The following is a 19,547-nucleotide window of genomic DNA, read 5'->3' on the forward strand; positions in this document are numbered from 1 at the left end:
TATAGGTAGATTTATAGAATTTTACAAAGATTGATCTGATATCAGAGCATTGCAGCAGTACAGCCTAGTCCGGGTCTCGGGTCTACTCCCGATAAATAGGCTATTATTCATGTTATTACGAAAGTCAAATTAAATCAGCGTCTGATTTACCTTCGAATATTCGAACAGATCAATAGCAACTTGAATATAATGATTATTCGCCACATTAATTGGCGACAATAACATGGATAAAGATAGGCTACTCAGGAAGAAACAGGATGTAACCGACTATACATCAAGAGGGCAACATCATGAGAGATGTAATAGTGAAATTTGATGAGTAGTTTGTGGTTTGTGGAGTATAGTTTTAGAGCGAATTTCAAGTTCTCAAATAAAAAAAAATGGTGGCTGAATATTGTCGAACACTTCGAAATCCAAAATGCCACCACGGGCCGCACAAAATGGTCTCGCGGGCCGCGTGTTTGAGACCTCTGCAGTAGATAGTGTACTGAGGAGATATGATTATATAGTAGAACAATAGTTTTATATATCCCTGAGTTCTCATTGCCAACTATATACCCCTATTCATGTTAAAGTTAATAGCTTGGTGCTGGACTAAATATATTGTGAGCAAATCTCTACCACACTCTCAGTTGACTTAGTAGTCACATAAAGACTAAAGAAATAAAACAACACAAAACGTAATATAATCAACTTCCCCGTATTGCCCATCGCAAAGGAGAATTCGAGATGTCTACATCGATTTCGAACCAAATGCCATGAGCCCGTAGGCCTTACGCGATGGTGGTTATAACAACCTGGATTTGATCCAAAAATAGCACAATGGCATAGCCTACATATCGTTAATTAGTCGAGTGGTCTTATAGTGAAGTCACAGGTATGTTGCGCGACCCTGGTATAATGTATATACGAACGCGGGCATGAGATGTTTCCAAATTTACCACAATATCAATTCATTACCGTTGAGTATATGCATATATGCCAGCGTGGGCCCACGCTGGAGGCGCTTGATAAGGGCCCAAAACTGATATCTTGATGCTCCTTTGTTTCCTGTTTTCTTTTGCCCTTTTATTTAATTGAAAGCCGATATATATGTATATATATGGCGGTAATGCAATCATTTTAGTGTTGACCAACTTACGCGAAAGCTCCACTCTCACACTCTACTCACACACACACGCTAACAAATAACCTGCAGACGCTATCATTTTGGCAAGTAATGGAGGATTGCGGCAGACTTAGGTCGCGGTTCACATTATCACTACCGGAAATCTGCGGGCCGCTTAAAATCACGTCGCGGGCCATATCCGGTCCGCGGGTCGTATGATGCCCTTTCCCAGTTTAAATTGTTTACAATTGCTTTTTGAAAGCAAAACAAATCCAATCTAATCTCATTCAAAATGCGTTCTGGCATGTTATTGAAAAACCAAAGGCATTAAACTTTAATGAGATGGAAATGCGCTCAACTCCTCTCGCCGTTATGCTATAATATATTGACAAACAACGAGTTGTTCCAATAATGACACAAAACACTATCAATCCTCGTCCATAGTCCTGCTGTAATTAAACCAATTCAAATTGATTTCGCAACAACATCAATATAATGGGCAGTAAATGATTTAACGTTGGCGTGATTGGCAGAGGTATAGTTCGTGAAGCGGCAGACTAGATTTTCAATCTCCATTTACGAACTATTTAAATGGATCGCATCATGTGCTTGCACCAATCTTAATTTAATGATGGTAATTTCGCTTTCTCTTTCCGTTCTCCTATTCAGACTAGTCAGATTTAATCACATAACTTATTGACGTTTTCACCAGTCACCGGGATAGCTTAGTGATGCCGATCAAGTAGATATATAGACCAATTTTCATGTGCAATTTAGTTAACGGGTGTTGAATGTCGGCCACGTGCTAGCTGCGTTAATTCAGCAAAAATCGTTTTCTAGATGAATCACTTCCCGCAACTCATCATACAGTACCAATATCTATTCTTCGACGACGTCAGAGGGGAGTTACAATATACGATGTAAAAGCAGTCAGGGACCGTGATTGACACTATTTCGCGGGCAACATTCTACATTCATGCGATATACGTCGATGTGCCGGTACCTGCATGATGACCGTGGCAGGTATACGTTGGTGGGGGAACGTGTTTTGACTGAGTTCTCCACAGAGGAAACACTTCGCATATTTTGAGATACCGATGTTTGTGACTGTATAGGAAGTCATGAAGTCTAGAAGTGTATGGATCCAAGCGAAGAATGTGACAGAATTGTAACGTTCAACCTGTAGGGGAGATGTGGTACCGATGGATCAAAAATTGCAAAATGATCTCTGGCTCTCAAATCTTCAGCCGAGAATAGCAGATCGTTTGCTGTCTCAACACTTCGATACAAGCTCTACCCATCGCGGACATTTACATGAATATCCGACTTTTCAAAAAATATTGATAAACGTTTAAAATTTGTTGCTCGAACGTGTCATCGGTCCCCACCCGGTGGGTCCAAAGGTTCACGACCATGGGACCTATGAGACATAAGCTCAAAAACTCAAATTTGTGAACTTGTTTTGTTGTGTACTACAAGCTAAGCTACAGCAAGCCAATGAAGAATGTTTCGTCGCGGCCTTCAAGAATAAAATTGATTATATCGACTCAAATGTTATTGGCATAGAATCATGTTTTGATTTACGCCTAAACTTACAAAATTAATGCCACATACATATTACCCGCAAATCGACATTTTGACTTTCAAATACCTCGTAATAGCGATAAAACACCACAGGTAACTATGATTTACAGCCTATATATATGTAGGCGAGTTTCTGTTGTTAAGTGATTAGTTGGTCCATCTATTTTGCTTGATTTGGCTATGGTACCATAGGTCCCCCACCCCATAAATATTGTAATTGACTTGAAAACAGTCCACTCGAGGGTGGTATTGATTCAAAAAATATGTGCAATTATATACCCTGATACAAGCTCTATACTTCACATTAAAAATTATGGCGGGTTTGTTAGTCTGAAAGGTGATATAGAAAAATGCAAACGTCGATCCAAATTTACTTTACACCCCCTAAAACGTAAATCATTCGTCACAGACCCCATAACTCACCCAGGTCGAATTTTTTTGCATGTGAGGAAAGATTCTGTCAGCATGTAATTGTAGACAAATTCACGGAGTGTAATCATAGAATTATCATGGAGAATTTTTCAAGTATTTTCGGTCCCGGTGATCCATCGATACCACATCTCCCCTATAACATGATCTCGTTTCTGCGAGCTGGGTCGTGAAGCTTAATTCTGGACGTTCTGATCTTGCTATATGTATTGCTAGAAATCTGTTGTACATTGAATGAAGAGAATAACAGACGATGACATGAAAGGGCAAATTAAAATGAAATGGAATGCGTTGGTGGGCCAAGTCCAAAAGTCGGATCGTGGTCTGGCAATGTCGACTAGAAAAATATTGTGCCGCTTCAAGACAGGTAATCAAGCCTCCGTGAATAAAAGAACTATCATATGAATGTTGATCCTAAAGATTTCAAATTAAAATTGTTAGGGCGGTATCTTAATATATTCACAGATTCTAATTTTAGATTTAGATGACACATTGGAATTATTCTGCAGCGAAACGTCATCTATTATTCAATCTGGATATTGGTGCTCTCCACGAACAGGGTTGACTGCGTGATCGTGGGATGAGGAATCAGTAGCAGCAGTGTCGTTTAGCCGCCTCCTATAGCGTTCGGAGATATGCAGTTCGATCTGAACGCATCAAACCCTTTGAATTCGTCTGGCACTGGAATATGGAGGCGCACTATAACTACGGTTGATGTCCTGTTAGCGATATTTGGTGTCTTTGCATTTTGATTGCTGCTTTCCTTCATGGTTTATGGAACTTAGACTTAAGAAGATGGAAGAGCAATCCCGGTGCCTCAAGCCTAAACAGCGCCAAAAGCTACGTAATAAGCATAATAGCTATCGTGTCGACGCTTCCAGCGCTTATTTGGACCAAGATTGTTTATCGCTTTCCGCGAATTTTAGGCGAAGAGGTCAAGTGCAAAGTTATTTCGGAAATCGGAGCTTTGCTGTTATTCTTATCTTTATACGCCGCCTACTTTTTCCTGGTATCTACAATACATGCTCTATCACCACCTTTGCGCCAAAGACAGAGTAAGCAGGGCGATAAAAGTGTTTAATCTGACTTTCGTCAGTGTGATGACTGTAGCCTTTGCAACCGTGATTGTGGTGTTCAATATGTACGAAAGATATACAAGTTTGAAGACGAGACTTATAAATATAACGCTAGGCTCACTCGGAAAGTCACATCACTTTTGCGAACGTGTGTGATGCAGTCACAACACAAGTCGCTTTGATTCGGTCCTCCATATGTCTAGCGGTTCGATGACGATGACGATCAGATACACTCGCCACCGAAGAATGACGGGAAAGTTTTTCAAAAAGGGTTCTTTCCAGCGGACAGAAAGACTAATTTCCGTCCTATCGATAAGAATGTAAGGCGCATGGTCGCCAGTCCGTTCGTAATCGTCGCAGCCGACGTAGTAACATGCTGTGTTGACGTAATAATCGTTCCGAGTGCGTACCCTGTCTCCGCGCATACGATAGCGTACAGGGTCGGCAACATGGTGAACGCAATTTGCATCGTTTTGATATTTAGATTTTCGCAAAAAGTGATGCTGCTCTGCTGTCCGAAGCGATTGGAAATCCGAGATATAAGAATGCGCTCTATACCGGTACTGACGTACAACACCTGATAAGAAATTGATGGGACTTCTCGAGATAACGAATCTATTGCAACTTTTCTGTGTGAAAGACGAGACACTAGCTGTGCTGTTTTGTTGCGTATCGAACATCGATTTGGGTCAAATTTATTTACATTCAAACCAACTCAGAAGCAGAAGTGGTCAGCGACAAATTGCTTACACTTTTCGGAATTTTAAGGTATAGCTTTCGTCTATTAAGTAATTACTTCGCCTTCTTAAATGACCATGTTTTATGACCGCTTCCACTTCTACTTGAACAGTTCGTTAAGCTAAACTACTTCAACTTCACACTTAAGGATTTTGACAAGTAAAACGCAGTATGATATTTGTAAGTGATATAGTCATGTAGCAGCTGGTCAAAAGAGCCCTTCCGTCACGGTGACTAGACATATTTTCGCAAAATAGCGCCTATTTGCGTTCTCATTAGTCATTTTCGGTCAGTCGCAAAGATAGATGTTACATTGACAATACACACCTGTCCGCTTTTTGACCTTTTATTCTCGGCTTCCACTTGACTAACAACACTTCGACCACCTGTGCGCGGAAGTGTATATTTACCCACCGCTGCGTTCCTGTCCTTTGATCGCTAGTGCTACCTTGCTTATTGCTGACATGTAAGGATTTACTGAAACTGGAAACTCTACTTTCTTCTGCATTAAACCTTCAGTTTAATATTTCTTTTGCCCTTTGTGAGTTGAATAGCACCACCGTTACCCACGGAAGTCGCTATGCGTCTGCTGTGCTGTATAAGCGATAGAGTATATGAGCGCCGTTTAGAAAATTGCATATTTGCATAAATGTGCTTCACACAGCCGTGACCGTCTCATGCCTTGTCGAATTTACATATCGGTGTCCAATTATCACACTCAATTTTAGTGACTCATTTTACCTGCTATGCGCATTCATTTTATATTTGCGGATATGACATCTGCATAATATTTGCATTTCGCGTCTGTGGTACTCGCTTCATTATTGTCTCAATGTTTTTCCATTCTTTACGTGCTAGAGAATCTACATAGAGTAGCATATTATATAGTTATGCTGCCTATTTCTAACGGTACCAACATTGCGGAGGGTGCCGAAGAATGGAAAATAGCAGGGATGGTAGTCGACGCCATAGTTTTCACATCAATCGGCGTTACTGCGTGGGTAGTGCTATCATTCGTGGTTTACGGTTCGAAGACGCGCAGATGGCGCATGAAACCCGGCTCGTCTAGTTTGAGCAGCGGAATGAGCTACGTGCTCTGCACTATTGCAATGTTTTCGACAATACCAGCTTTGGTGGGGATAGAGATAGTGAATCAGCACCCACGCATCTCCGCCGGTCGCGAATTGTGCAAAGAGCTCGTGGACGGGCAAGCAGCTGCCTACTTCGCATCGATTTACGTCACGTACCTGTTTATGTGGTTTCTACAAAGGCGAATTTATCAGCACCCCTGCGTCAAGGACAGAATCGGTAAATGGATGAAGTATCTGAGTATAGCAGTCGGTATTCTTCTGACTGCTTCCTTCACAGCAATATGCGCTGTCTACAACACGTTCGGCAAATACAGGTCGGAACATAGTGTGTGCTTTTTCAATTCCAGCGACTCAGAAAAGTTGGCGATTAATTTAATAAGCGCGGCTTTTGTGGTCACGCTGCAGTGCTTGTTACTGTGGTCGGCAATCTACGCCGCGATACGCGCTAGATTCCCGTCCTCAAAGGAAGATCACGATAACGGCGAGATCGCACCGGATTCAGGCGGATACAATTGGAAAATCCTTTACCGGTGGTTTCATCCGAACGATTCCAAAGCGCATTTCGGGCCGGTAGAAAAAACAGTTCGTAGAATAATCGCATATTCTCTGATTATCATCGGAACTGACGTTGTAGCTGTTTTTGTTGATGTTGTTGTTTTACCGATCAGACAACCGGTATCAGTGCACATTCTCGGGTATGGCCTTAGCGGCGTGATCAACGTGTTTTGCGCGGGCTCTATTTTCGGGTATTCGGAAAAGGTTTTGTGTATGTGCTGTCCGAAGAGGCAGTAACAAAAAAGTTACGGATTTCGCTCTGATCAAAGTTGAAATTCCGTCGATATGTCAAACGAAACGTAGGCTAATAATCGTGACTAATCAAGAACAAGATGGCTGCCTATTTGTGATAATCAAATAGCAGAATCTATTAGTTATCGTACACATACCTCCCCGATTCATTGCTGATTAAAGCAAAATAAACTATTTCTTATAATTTTTTTCACGTATTTCACCACCCGAAATCACTTTGCGCAGCACTGTATGTATGCATGGTGCCTCTCTTCTATAGACGTATAGTTCCATTCTCCGATTTCTTTCCTATCAATTTCTATATGCCTCTTCGCCAACTTCTGGTTGTGGTTGTGATTATGTTAAAAGCCATGTCTCAGCGACATAACAAGGTTCGTGTATTTTCTAGACATGACAAAACGAAATTATCCGCCGATAATTACCTATATATGTAATATATTTGGCAGTAACTCATGAATCGTTTTTTCTGCGTGTAAACAGCTAAACAGTCGCCGTTTTCAAACGTGTATTAGGGATCAATGAATACTTTAAACCTGAAAGTGTTTTATTCAATTGTGCCTCGTTGCCGCATGCACTGTGTCTAATAAACTTATCGATTACTTTTGTCAAAGTCGATTTGTTCGCGCTGAGTATATACTTTGGCAGTGGTAAGCAGTTTAGAGTATGGGAGCACGGCGCGCTTGCGCTGCAACAGATTACCGACAATCACTCCCCACAATTCATCATGTATCACGGCGTTCTGTATTTCAAACATTACGTTACGGTGATATAATATGCACTGCGTGTAGGCATTCATGTGTTCAATGGATTATTGTTTGTTTGTATATGCATGTCACGAATTTTCAACAACATGACGAAGGTTTACCAATGAATATCACATGCATATACATCAGGGGTCGGTAACCTATGGGTTGCGAGCCATGTATGGCTCTTTTGGGTATATAGGATATGGCTCTTTGTCATATTTTAGTTTCTAATTTATCAATATCGTAGTATTACTTATCAGTACATTTTCCTCGTGGCCAGAATTCTTGTTGCAGTATAAAAATGTATTTGTGAGGTCAAGACATTGGCGTAGTCAGGGTTAGAGGTTGATACCCCCTTTTCAAAATACTCCTATTTCAGTTGTTGTTGTTGCGCCGACGACCAAATATCAACGGCAAATTCGAGATAAACGCCCCTAAATCTTAGATTGCAAGATAGAGTGATTGATCAAAGAGAATGGCAGACCTGGCGACGCCATTATGACAATGCAGTTTTCAACTACACATTTTCTTCCCGATTTACGGCGAGATGTGAACTGCTGTGGAAGTGACATTCGTAATTACAAATTCAAATCACAAACAACACCATAGATCTCCACGTTCTGGATTGGTAAGTAGCTGCCGTTAAAATCTAGAGGCCTATAGCGCAAGGCTGTGTTACCGCCGAATATTTGATAGATTTACACTCTTACCCTTGACTACATTTGTCGGAAATCGAAATATAAGTTGTCTTAAGCTTCGAAAAATATCATATGCCTCTCACTGTAATACAATTAAAAAGATGTAAGGTGCAAAGATCTATGTAATTCAAGTTTCGTACGCTCAAATAAGGCAACCAGTATATTACTACGAGTTTTACAGAGTGAATATGGCTCACGATGAATCCAATATGGTGAATTAAAATGAGTGCTACCATTACGTCATGAATTTTCAATTGTGACGTAACCAGTCATCAAAATGAATGGCTCTTTGGGAGTTGAAATGGAAAATATAGGTCCAATATGGTTCTTTGGGCGAAAAAGGTTCCCGACCCCTGCCCTATGGTATAACCTTAATCCACTTCGTTAATGAGCACTGAAATCCACAGCATCGACCACATCAAATTTAAGCTATGGGCTCTTTAGTCGTCATTCGCGTTGATGGCATTTTGTCTGACCGTTTCAGCGATTCGGGTCACCTGTTAATGGATATGAATGTCAAAGTAGACCGGAATTATTCGTATCCACTCCACCGTAATGTGACTGTTAAGGTTGCAGAATTCTACGTTACAAACGTCTCGGTATCTCGTAATGTCGTTTTCACATCCTGGATACACCTATAATGATGATTTATCATATCGGGATATATCTATGATGATGCTGAACAAGACAACTAATTTTGATTCATCGAAGTTAGTGGTGTAAGAGGTGTGTAATGCAATATATATTGCAAAAGGATCGCGCCTCTATGATCACTCGTTTACAGGAGCCATCGTATACTAACGTGTAGGCCTATGTCTGTCGGTTATGAAGATTAACAGATCAGGCAGTATACATTATGTTATTTATCATTTAAAACACAGATTCGTTACTCCTGAGTGGGGGATATGAATATATCATTTTGTCGCATTTTCGGACTGAATCGGAAAGCGTATAGAACTATAGACCATGCCTTGCGGCGCCTTGTTTCTAGGTTACTAGAAATTGAAAGTGGGCAGCCATATGAAATTGTTTAAACGTGAAAAAAAGGATTTTACCGAATTATTTACACTTAGATGCAGTTTGGCGCATAAAAAACTTTGATTTGGTGCACAATTTCAGTAAAAAGTAAGATTCCGTGGAGTTCACATCGTAACACGAAACCACGAAGATATATTCACGTTGGAATGCTCTCATGATATGCGTATGCAGCCATGAAATCAATAACTGGATTATGATCTACCAAGCCAAATCTTTTATTATTACTGCGCGACAATTTAACATAAATACATGCAGCGTTGCATTTAAAACAAATGATGTAGCCTATACGTTCCGTTTAGAAACTAATTTGCGGCCGCAACTCCAGTGCGGCAGCGCAGGACTACCATGAAAGAAAGGGACAAAGATAAGAATGAGTTGCCACCTCAGTTTTATACCCTGAGAGAATTGTTAGCAGCTCAATATAATGACTCACATAATAGGCTTTGATGTTTTTGAGGCATCGAAAGTCGTGAATTTGCCACATAGAAGACATATGTGCCTTCAAATGTCGCAATTCTAACAAACAATTTTCGATATATTTAGGAATTGAACGCGGATCAGATTTAAGCTGGTTCAGTTTTGTCCCAAGACTTGAGTGATATTGACAATATACCTGTTTTAGGCACCAGCACCAGCATCTATGGTCCTCTGAATCGGTAAAATATATCGATGATTCAGGTGCCGGAAGACTAATGACGAATTTGAAAGGATTGGCAAATAAAGCATCCTGTAGGTTTGTGACGCAAGATTTCAAAATTACTTTGAGTCAGCTGCGTGTGTGACCTCTGTTGCCCGAGCAAATTATGACGTGCCCATTCAGAATCGAAAACAGGTATAATTGATAGGTAACGTAGCGCACGGCATCGCAATGCGTTCCAAGTCTTACTTCTCACCTGATTTTCAATGAACTTATCCGTCAAAATGTACGCCCTTTGCCCGTTGTCCGATATTTTCCACAGTTCATGATGGTAAAATAGTACTACTGATTTACATGTCCTATACTTGTAGGCCTAAGCTTAAGCTTTCCAAGTGCTGCAGAATTGATAAGCTTTAAAGCGGTGCCGCCAATTTGCATCAATATACGGCCGCAGAGTGAGATATATTACAATCGCACGAAATTATTTTACCCACTCAAGCTATATATCTGTCACTCGAAACTGACTTGTAAGCATTTCAAAAATATAACTAGACTATTTGCAATATCGCATGAGAATGGTTAAATTCGTTGATGATAAGTCGTTCATTTTTATCGCCACACGACTTGCTATTCTACTGCTGATTACACCGGGTAAGCAAATAATAATTGATATCGTGATTTCGATCCCACATTCAACAAAACCGCATTTCAGCTGCAAGCATTCGCTGCATGGTGTGTGTGAATTGCGACGAGGTAGGACTGCCCCAGGAATGCGGGGAGAATGTGACGCAATGTGTGACTATTACAGTTGAGGGTATGGGAGTAAAGCTTGCAATTAGTACATCATCTTTCATGTTTGTAATCTTACACCTCTTATAGGCTTATATATGTTGTAATTTAGTTGATTTTATTCACACGACGTGTCAAGCACCAGTGCTAAACGTATATAGAAGTAGGCTATAAATCAAAGAAACAAAAGTACTCCCTGCAATCTAGTGTAGGCATATACATTTTGTTTCCCTATATGTCGTGGAATTATAAATGTACTTCCAAATTCTTACATCACGGCAAACTCCTTGACACATTGGAGACCATTTAAGCATGGCATATGAGCAGATATCCATCCACCTCATCCGTCATAACATCTCTTGGTCTAACACAGTGGTTCCCAACCTTTTTCGACTCGTCACCCCCATATCAAGCTCAGCGCAAATTCCGACCTCCCCCATATTTTCGAAGCCGAAAAAGAAGACATATTACCGGAAAATTTTATACAATCAAACTCTGATCGCTGGCGCTGAATTTACTAAAATATGTCATTATTTCGGCATGACTCGCGAAAGATCCGTCTCCACGTATATTCGCTGGGAATTAACCTTTTTTAGTCAACTTTCGAGGTTGATCCAGAACAACCCGTTTTTACGTGCATTTCGTACCAATTATTTGAACATAGCTGTTCTAACACACCCGCCCCGCCCCCCCCCCCTATGCCTGCAGCCTTCTTTAGTCCCCCTCCTGTTTCTCAAAATCCCACTGGTCGAACATCACATAGTGAAGTTTCTTTTTTCTTCACTATTAGATTTTATCACCAAGGACTGTGGTAAAGGGAGCGTGGACCCGGTTTGCACGGAGGAGGAAATGTTTGGTTTCGTAACAGCGACCTGCTTTTGTGATGGAGGTATGGGCAGCCCTTTTACCGAAATGTTACAGAATGCTTGCACTGTGATAAATCACTAGTATAACCGCCAAATATATCTATGTGAATCCATGCACCAGATCTGAGCGGAATTGAAATTTCTATGTCATCATCCAATCCAAATCCGAAGCTTCAAATTCTAATTCTAGTCCTAATTCAGAAATTTTCAATATTACAATCCTAATCCTTCGTCTAATCCAGTGGTTCTCAACCTTTTTGTCTTCGCGGACCCCTTTTGGATCGTCACGGACTCTCGCGGACCCCCTAAAGTTTTCGTTCAAAATTAGCTCAATTATCGTGCAACCGTCAACTGTCTTGTGCAAATAGTAAATGGAGACTATATAGTGATAAACAGCCACAAAATGACTTTTCTTGAAAATAACAGTACACAATATGTAGAAATTTGGTAGACTTATATTATTTCGAAGGGAATTTTTCAGCTGCATTTTCTTGAAAATCCGCATCTTCGATTTGATATGAATGAGTGCCTAAAATCCATTTCCACAAAGATATATTGATGGCGAATGTAATATTAACGCGTTACGCTTCCGACGATAGCTTTTGGTGTGAGTATTGTGAAGATATCACGTCCATCCTAGAGTCATTTCTATCTAGCATCTCATATTGAAGGTATTTAGTGGTTAGATCACAGGAGAAAATGGATTTCGTGGCGAGGTCTCAATTCCTTCATTGGGACTGATTGGGAAAAAAATTCAGGAATATCTACCTCAAACGACTGTTTACAAATTTGCTGAGACTGACAACTCCAAATCCGAAATGTTTGCCTGTTCGACCTTGCTATCTCCAACATTTCATTTTTCCACAAACCCTAACAAAACATCTATAAACAGTTTGCATCAGAACATCAGCAGACTATTGGCAATTTGACAATTAAATGAGTTTGCACAGTCGAATATTTCATATCGGACGACCATTTAAACCAGAGGTCTCAAACTCAAATGTGCTCGCGGGCCAATTTCCTACTTTTGATGGCGCCGCGGGCTGCAGCACCAATAATAGGGGAATTCAGTGTATTTCAAGTAGGCTTTATTTGACGGGACCTTGCAGACTGACATTCCACACGCATCGTGAAAATGTGATATACTATTGTGAATTCACGCCTGGCAAGAAAAAAATCACATTATAAAATATTTGAATAATATTGTTGCTGTAATTAGTTGCGTAGACACCACGCGAGAAAGCAAATGCATCAGGACATCGTAAAAGCTGTTGCGTTTTAATTTTATAGCTAGCGGTCATTTGACGTGCAACAATTATAGGGTTAATTTAAGAATTTTACAAAGATTAAACTGATATCAGAGCATTGGATCAGTACAGCCTAATCCGGGTTTCGGGCATTGCCCTACTCCTGATAACTATAGGCTATATTGATCATGTCATTACCAAAGTCAAATAGAATCAGCGTTTACCTTCGAATATTGGAACAGATCAATAACAACTTGGACGTAATGAATACTGTGCCATAGGAATAGAAATGTGCAATCGTCGAAGAATCCATTCGTGTTACTTTTACAGCTGTGAAGCGTAGGCTACGACTACTTAATACTCGCCACATTTAATTGGCGATCATAACACATATAAAGGTACCAAATATGACATAGGATGTAACCAACAATATACATCAAAGGGGCAACACAATGCCAATGGCGGTTGCCATACCGACCGGCTTAGATATCTAAATAAGCTATACGCAACGCAAGCTACGACCTTTTGATCTCATACCAGTTTAATACTTTGTTGCGTCCGTGGTTGTACCAAATCACGGCATTCCGAGTCACGAAGTCCTCTGATTGTAACGTCTGACGCGACGAGTACGAGTACGAGTAATTCTACAGAAGGTCGCGCCCAAATCACAATTTTCATTCACGAATCATCAACGGGTCATGTTTTACCATCATAAACTAGTAATGTCACGTAATAGTTGATCTTCCACTGCGCGATAAATTTTGGAAGTGATGTAACAGTGAAGTTTGATGAGTAGTTTCAGGCTTCTGGAGTAGTTTTAGAGCGAATTTTAAGTTCTCAAATTAAAAAAAAATTGGTAATTAAATATTGCCGAATACTTCGAAATCCAAAATGCCGTCGCGGGCCGCACAAAATGGTCTCTCGGGCCGCGTGTTTGAGACCTCTGATTTAAACGATGTGAGTTCAAACGTCTTAGCTATTAGGAAGCGAAACAGGCCCATGCTTTTCCTAATTAAAGAATAAAATAAAAATAGGTTCTCAATCATTTTACAAATTTAGAGGCTTCGCGGACCCCCTGAAAATGCTTCACGGACCCCCAGGGGTCCGCGGACCCCCGGTTGAGAACCACTGGTCTAATCAGATATAAACTTAAAATTCCAATATAAACTTAGAATTCCTCTTAGGAAGCCTACATTTTATGCCTGTAATTTTGTGAAAGAAATAAAACGCATAATGAGTGCCTAAGTACGTGAAGTAACTTTGGTATGAAGATAAACTTTGTCGCCATTTACCACAAAACATCAATCTCCCAGAAACTCCGTAAATCCAATCCCAATCCATTATAAAAGGAATCTGAAGACCTAATCCATTCTCAATCCGACAAAATTTCCCAAATGGTTTTCCCAAATCCTAATCCTAATCCATGCTCATCTCCGCCATGCACGCAGCAGCGAGGGACTTATATTGTCTATATATTATGATATAATATACCACAAGCCTGAACTTCAGAAGATGGGATTTAAATGGGATTCTGATCGGATTCGAAAATGAAGTCTGTATTGGTTCGATCAAATATTTATGCCGTATTTATTATCATATTTATAGCATTGTTTCTTAACCGCGGTTCAAAGAACCTCAGGGGTTCGCTGAGCCAGTCTCATTGGTTCGAGGGAGATCGAGACACACACAAACCCGTCTCATGTGGTTCGTGAGGACAAGCCCGCTGGGTTTCAGAATTAACCGACATTTATAAAGTAATTATTGTCAGTCCGCCTCGCAAGCCGTATACCTTGAAAATGCAGTCAAGCTACATTTTTTTCTGTAACAATCACTTGTATCAGTTTGCATGTTGAGCTGGCGAAAAGCGCTTAAAATAGGATTACCTCATAACTTGAGTGCTGCGAAGTTGAGTGCTTAGGAAATGTATATAATACCAAGAATTTTGCAGCTGTTATGGTATGGCTTACTACAAAACCATACTACAGAAAATATTTAGAGTTCAGGATATCATTTTAATTTTGAACACCCCTTCAGAAATCCTCAAACTTGCCTAGGATTTATCATCATTTGGCGGGATTCACCATGTAACGCAAATTGTCAATGCACCCTCCACTCACTTGAAAATTATTCAATGACACGAAACATGGTAACAAGGAAATTGAATACAACGAAACAACATAATAAATAAATACAATGACATGGCAAAAAATACGAAATCACGCCTATGAAAGGGTTGATATATTTTGAAATCTGGTAATCGTTCATGGCATGTACGATACTTGCGAGCTGTTTGCTATCATCAGTAATTTTCCGGCGGTAGATCTTAATGGGTAAGATATTTTTGCTGTCATCTTGAAAGGTACGGGTCTGCCTCACTAGTTCTCGTTTCTTTTGTTGTCTTCGGGATAATATACCTGGTATCCATGCGCAGTTGGTTAAGCGCCAGCGTCGCGACACGAATGGCAGTGGTTCTAATCCCGGTTCGGACCTACTACTACTATGTGTCGGAGGTTTCTCTGGGCGCCTCATCGCTGACCTCATGGCAGTAGCAGTGTTTCCAAAGCCCAGAGTGAAGGTGAGCCGAGCCGAAAGTTGGCAGCAAAGTGTAACATATGTGCGCATGAGAAACGAGCGAGCATGAAAGTCGTCGAAACATTACAAAGACAAAGGACTAGAAATACTGAAATTAATGTCGTGGCGCAAATGACCGTATAGGCGTTAAGCGCCACTGTGTATGTGTGAATAAAACAAACAAAACCTGGTATCCGGATGCGGTCAAAGCAATCATAGTGAGTAGGGGAGATGTGGTACCGATGGATCACTGGGACCGAAAATACTTGAAAAATTCACCATGATAACTCCACGATTACACTCCATGAATTTGTCTACAATTGCATGCTGGCAGAATCTTTCCTCACATGCAAAAAAATTCGACCGGCGTGTGTGATGGGGTCTGTGGCGAATGATTTACGTTTTAGGGGGTGTAAAGTAAATTTGAATCGACATTTGCATTTTTCTATATCACCTTTCAGACTAACAAACCCGCCATAATTTTTGATGTGAAGTATAGGGCTTGTATCAGGCTATATAATGTCACATATTTTTTTAATCAATACCATCCTCGAGTGGACTATATTCCAGTCAATTACAATATTTATGGGGTGGGGGACCTATGGTACCATGGCCAAATCAAGCAAAATAGATGGACCAACTAATCACTTAACAACAGAAACTCGCCTACATATATATAGGCTGTAAATCATAGTTACCTGTGGTGTTTTATCGCTATTACGAGGTATCTGAAAGTCAAAATGTCGATTTGCGGGTAATATTTATGTGGCATTAATTTTGTAAATTTTAGCGTAAATCAAAACAAGATTTTATGCCAGCATTTGAGTTGATATAATCTAATTTATTCTTGAAGGTAGCGACGAAACATTCTTCATTGACTTACTGAAGCTTAGCTTATAGTACACAACAAAACAAGTGAACTAATTTGAGTTTTTGAGCGTATGTCTCATAGGTCCCATGGTCGTGTGCCTTTGGACCCACCGGGTGGGGACCGATGACACGTTCGAGCAACAAATTTTAAACGTTTATGAATGTTTTTTAAAAAGGCGGATATTCATGTAAATGTCTGCGATAGGTAGAGCTTGTATCGAAGTGTTGAGACAGCAAAAGATCTGCTATTCTCGGCTGGAGATTTGAGGGCCAGAGATCATTTTGCAATTTTTGATCCATCGGTACCACATCTCCCCTACGCAAGTAGAAGTATAAGCAACGCTGTTAATTTCTAAGCCATGTGAAAGCTGCTTCAAGGTGAAGTACAAAACAAAAGTCTGAAATTTACTGAAATAAGTATCGTTACAAAAAGTTAGATGTATAGTATAATTTTAGCAGTTATCCGATGTGATTGCTTTCGAAATTTTTATCTTCATCTTCTCGCCTAACCCAGAACTCACTAATCACACTACAAATAGGTGCAATTTCAGAATGTGTATTCATTTACCATGATACAGCGGCTATTTTGATACATTGTCAACAATTTCACTGGCGAAAGTCACGCAAATATATACCTAAACAATTTTGTAATTTACAAAATCCAAAGTGGTAAAACTAAGTATGACCAAGAGGAGAGAACTAGGACTGTAAGTAGGCCTACTTTAAAACCACAACGACTTAAGTAGGTACTGCAAGTAGCCAAACCTATTCGAGTACATGCTGAAAAGTAGAAGTACGACTGCATGTGACCAATTTGTCGGTTACACTCTAATTTAAGATATACCGTGTGGCTGTATTGATACTGAAGTCAGGGTTGTAATGACACGAGTCATGACTCGACTCAAGTCCGACTCGAGTCACGATTTTCTGATGACTCGACTTGACTCGAGTCATTTTTCAAAATACGGAAATGACTCGACTCGACTCGAGTCAATCTGTGTATTGGCTCGACTTGGACTCGAGTCATTGCGCATGACTCGGACCAAGTCATTAACTCGAGACTCAGACGGCCAAGACCGACATTTCATTGCAATTTCGAAGAATTGTGAAGTAACCATTCTACTGGGATTTCGTCTGATTGCTACTGGTACTTGAAAATGCGACCAGAAACTGCTGAAAATGAGGAAAATTAGTATATTATAAATGCGAAACATTCGATATCACCAAACATAGTTATATAAAGTGAGTTTAACAAGACTTTAACTGGAAACCGAGCAGTCAAAATAATGACTTGGACTCGGACTCGAGTCATGATACCATGACTCGGATTTGACCCTCTGCTCGATGACTTGGACTCGGACTTGACTCGGTGGTGAATTGAAAATGACTCGACTTGACTCGAGTCAAAACAATAAAAGTGATATTGACTTGTGACTCGGAGCCTTGTGACTTGGTTACAACCCTGACTGAAGTCATTAATATGCACTCGTTAAACCATGTCTGTGCTTAGACAAGTACACAATGACTCGGTTACTTTAACTATAGATTTCTAACCGATGGATAGATGACCAACTCAAAACTGTTTCTGTATGTTTTCTATAATAAATGAAAATGTTTCAACTCTAGCAGCTTCGTTGCTTTTGGTTTGAATTCGGGGTAAATGTGTGCGCAGTGTTTTTTATGCACGCTAACAACGGTCATGAATTGACAGCGCATTTTGAAGACAAAATTTCTGAATGATACTATAAAATTGTCAAGTGCGAGAAAGTGGGTTCGTCGCTAATAAACAACGTGATAGTGACGACTGAGACAAAGAAAGATTCAAACATTTTTTTTCGTGGTCCGCACACTTCGATCCCTAGCTTTACGTCTTGTCTGCATAGGCGTCATGTCACGATCCGATACCCAGAGGTCTACTGTTGAGCAAGCTGGAAGCAGACGAGGTATTAGCAGTATAGCTGGCGGCCCGAATGCTCAACTTGAATATTACTAGTTTTAATCGAAAGTTAGTGTAACATTGACTCCAAAAATACAAATTAAAACTAGGCCAGGGCAATGGAAATACCCCGAAATTGCCATCAAAGTCTAAAAATTGGCATTTTTCCGAGCAATCGCTAGACGCAATTGACGATTTTGTTTGGTCATTGTGTTGCTCCCCGCCGATTGTTTAGAACAATCGACTTTTTGACCGTTATTTCGGAGTGGTTCCATTGTCTTGCTAAGACCTTAATTCATATTTTCGGAATCAACGCCACACTAGCTTTCGATTAGGACCAGTTTTAATAAATTTGAGCGATCGAGTCACCAGCTGGAGAACTAGCAAATATGAAGCTTTCACCGGTTCAGTAGTAGACGACTCTGGGTATTAAAGTGTGACGACTTCAGTTGCGCAACAACCCGTAGGTTAGCAATCTGTTGTTAGGCCATCTCAACGGTTTCTCCAGCTTTTTACAACACGACTCCGATGCCACTGATACATCTCTATATTTTGCCATACAGATTTATGCAACGGATTGCAGTCGAAGACAAAATTGCAGGACAATAGCTCCCGTGGATTAAGTAGCAAACGCGTGGTGACTTGGGCTTTGTTACTACTATTCGTGAAAGATGTTTGGTGTCAGTAGGAAGCGGCGTTGATTTTCTTTTCTGTGCGCTCATTATTACATGATTTTTGAGTTTTGGCTTCATCGATGTTGTTGTTGTTGTGATATTCACGGTGTTTCGACTACATTGCTCATTTCACACCAGACCCACATTTGTTATATGTTTCCGTATCTACCGACTTGTCGCAAGGCACACTTCTAGACTTTCTTAAAGACACAGCTTACGCGGATCACGTGGCAAGGAGAAGCCTAAAGAAACCTTCATCACTTTGGTAGGAATTCTGGAGTCGACCTCTGTCGGACTCGAACCCGCAACTCATTCGTGTTGCGGCTATGGATTTACCTACACGCTATCACCGTTGTGAGAAATGGGATAGCACCATTTATTGAAAATGAATAAACTTAAGTTATTTCATTGTTTTCTGAACTACATCAGAGTTACTCTTATAAACATCCTCAGTATCAGTATTACACAGACTCGCACTGGAACCATGATTTCACAATACTGATTGGGATAAGCTGTTTGACTGGCCTAATGACTTGCACTGGGAACATATTCAACTTATACATAGGTCTGGGCATGCTCAAGTATTGTGACGGGTGCCACCTATGGCACCTGATGACGTCGCGCCTGTGACAATTCGTTTGC

The 19,547-nt window shown here is 40.4% G+C and overlaps 2 protein-coding genes across 2 annotated transcripts; both read left to right on the plus strand.

The window, feature by feature from the left end:
* Window positions 1–3,264: 3,264 nt before the first annotated feature.
* Window positions 3,265–7,916, plus strand: LOC145437066 (uncharacterized). Its single transcript, XM_080314236.1, has 2 exons — window positions 3,265–3,488; window positions 3,600–7,916. Exon 2 carries the CDS (start codon window positions 5,826–5,828, stop codon window positions 6,816–6,818), a length of 993 nt encoding a protein of 330 aa, XP_080170362.1. The 5' UTR covers window positions 3,265–3,488; window positions 3,600–5,825; the 3' UTR covers window positions 6,819–7,916.
* Window positions 7,917–9,059: 1,143 nt separating this feature from the next.
* Window positions 9,060–18,982, plus strand: LOC145437067 (uncharacterized). The gene is made up of 4 exons (XM_080314237.1): window positions 9,060–10,603; window positions 10,665–10,766; window positions 11,532–11,630; window positions 18,795–18,982. The coding sequence occupies exons 1-4, from the start codon at window positions 10,522–10,524 to the stop codon at window positions 18,917–18,919; spliced, it is 408 nt and encodes a 135-aa protein (XP_080170363.1). The 5' UTR covers window positions 9,060–10,521; the 3' UTR covers window positions 18,920–18,982.
* The last annotated feature ends 565 nt before the right edge of the window (window positions 18,983–19,547 follow it).

Source organism: Botryllus schlosseri, chromosome 4 (assembly GCF_051294905.1).
Source record: "Botryllus schlosseri isolate E-star chromosome 4, Bs_hap1, whole genome shotgun sequence".
Lineage (NCBI taxonomy): Eukaryota > Metazoa > Chordata > Ascidiacea > Stolidobranchia > Styelidae > Botryllus > Botryllus schlosseri.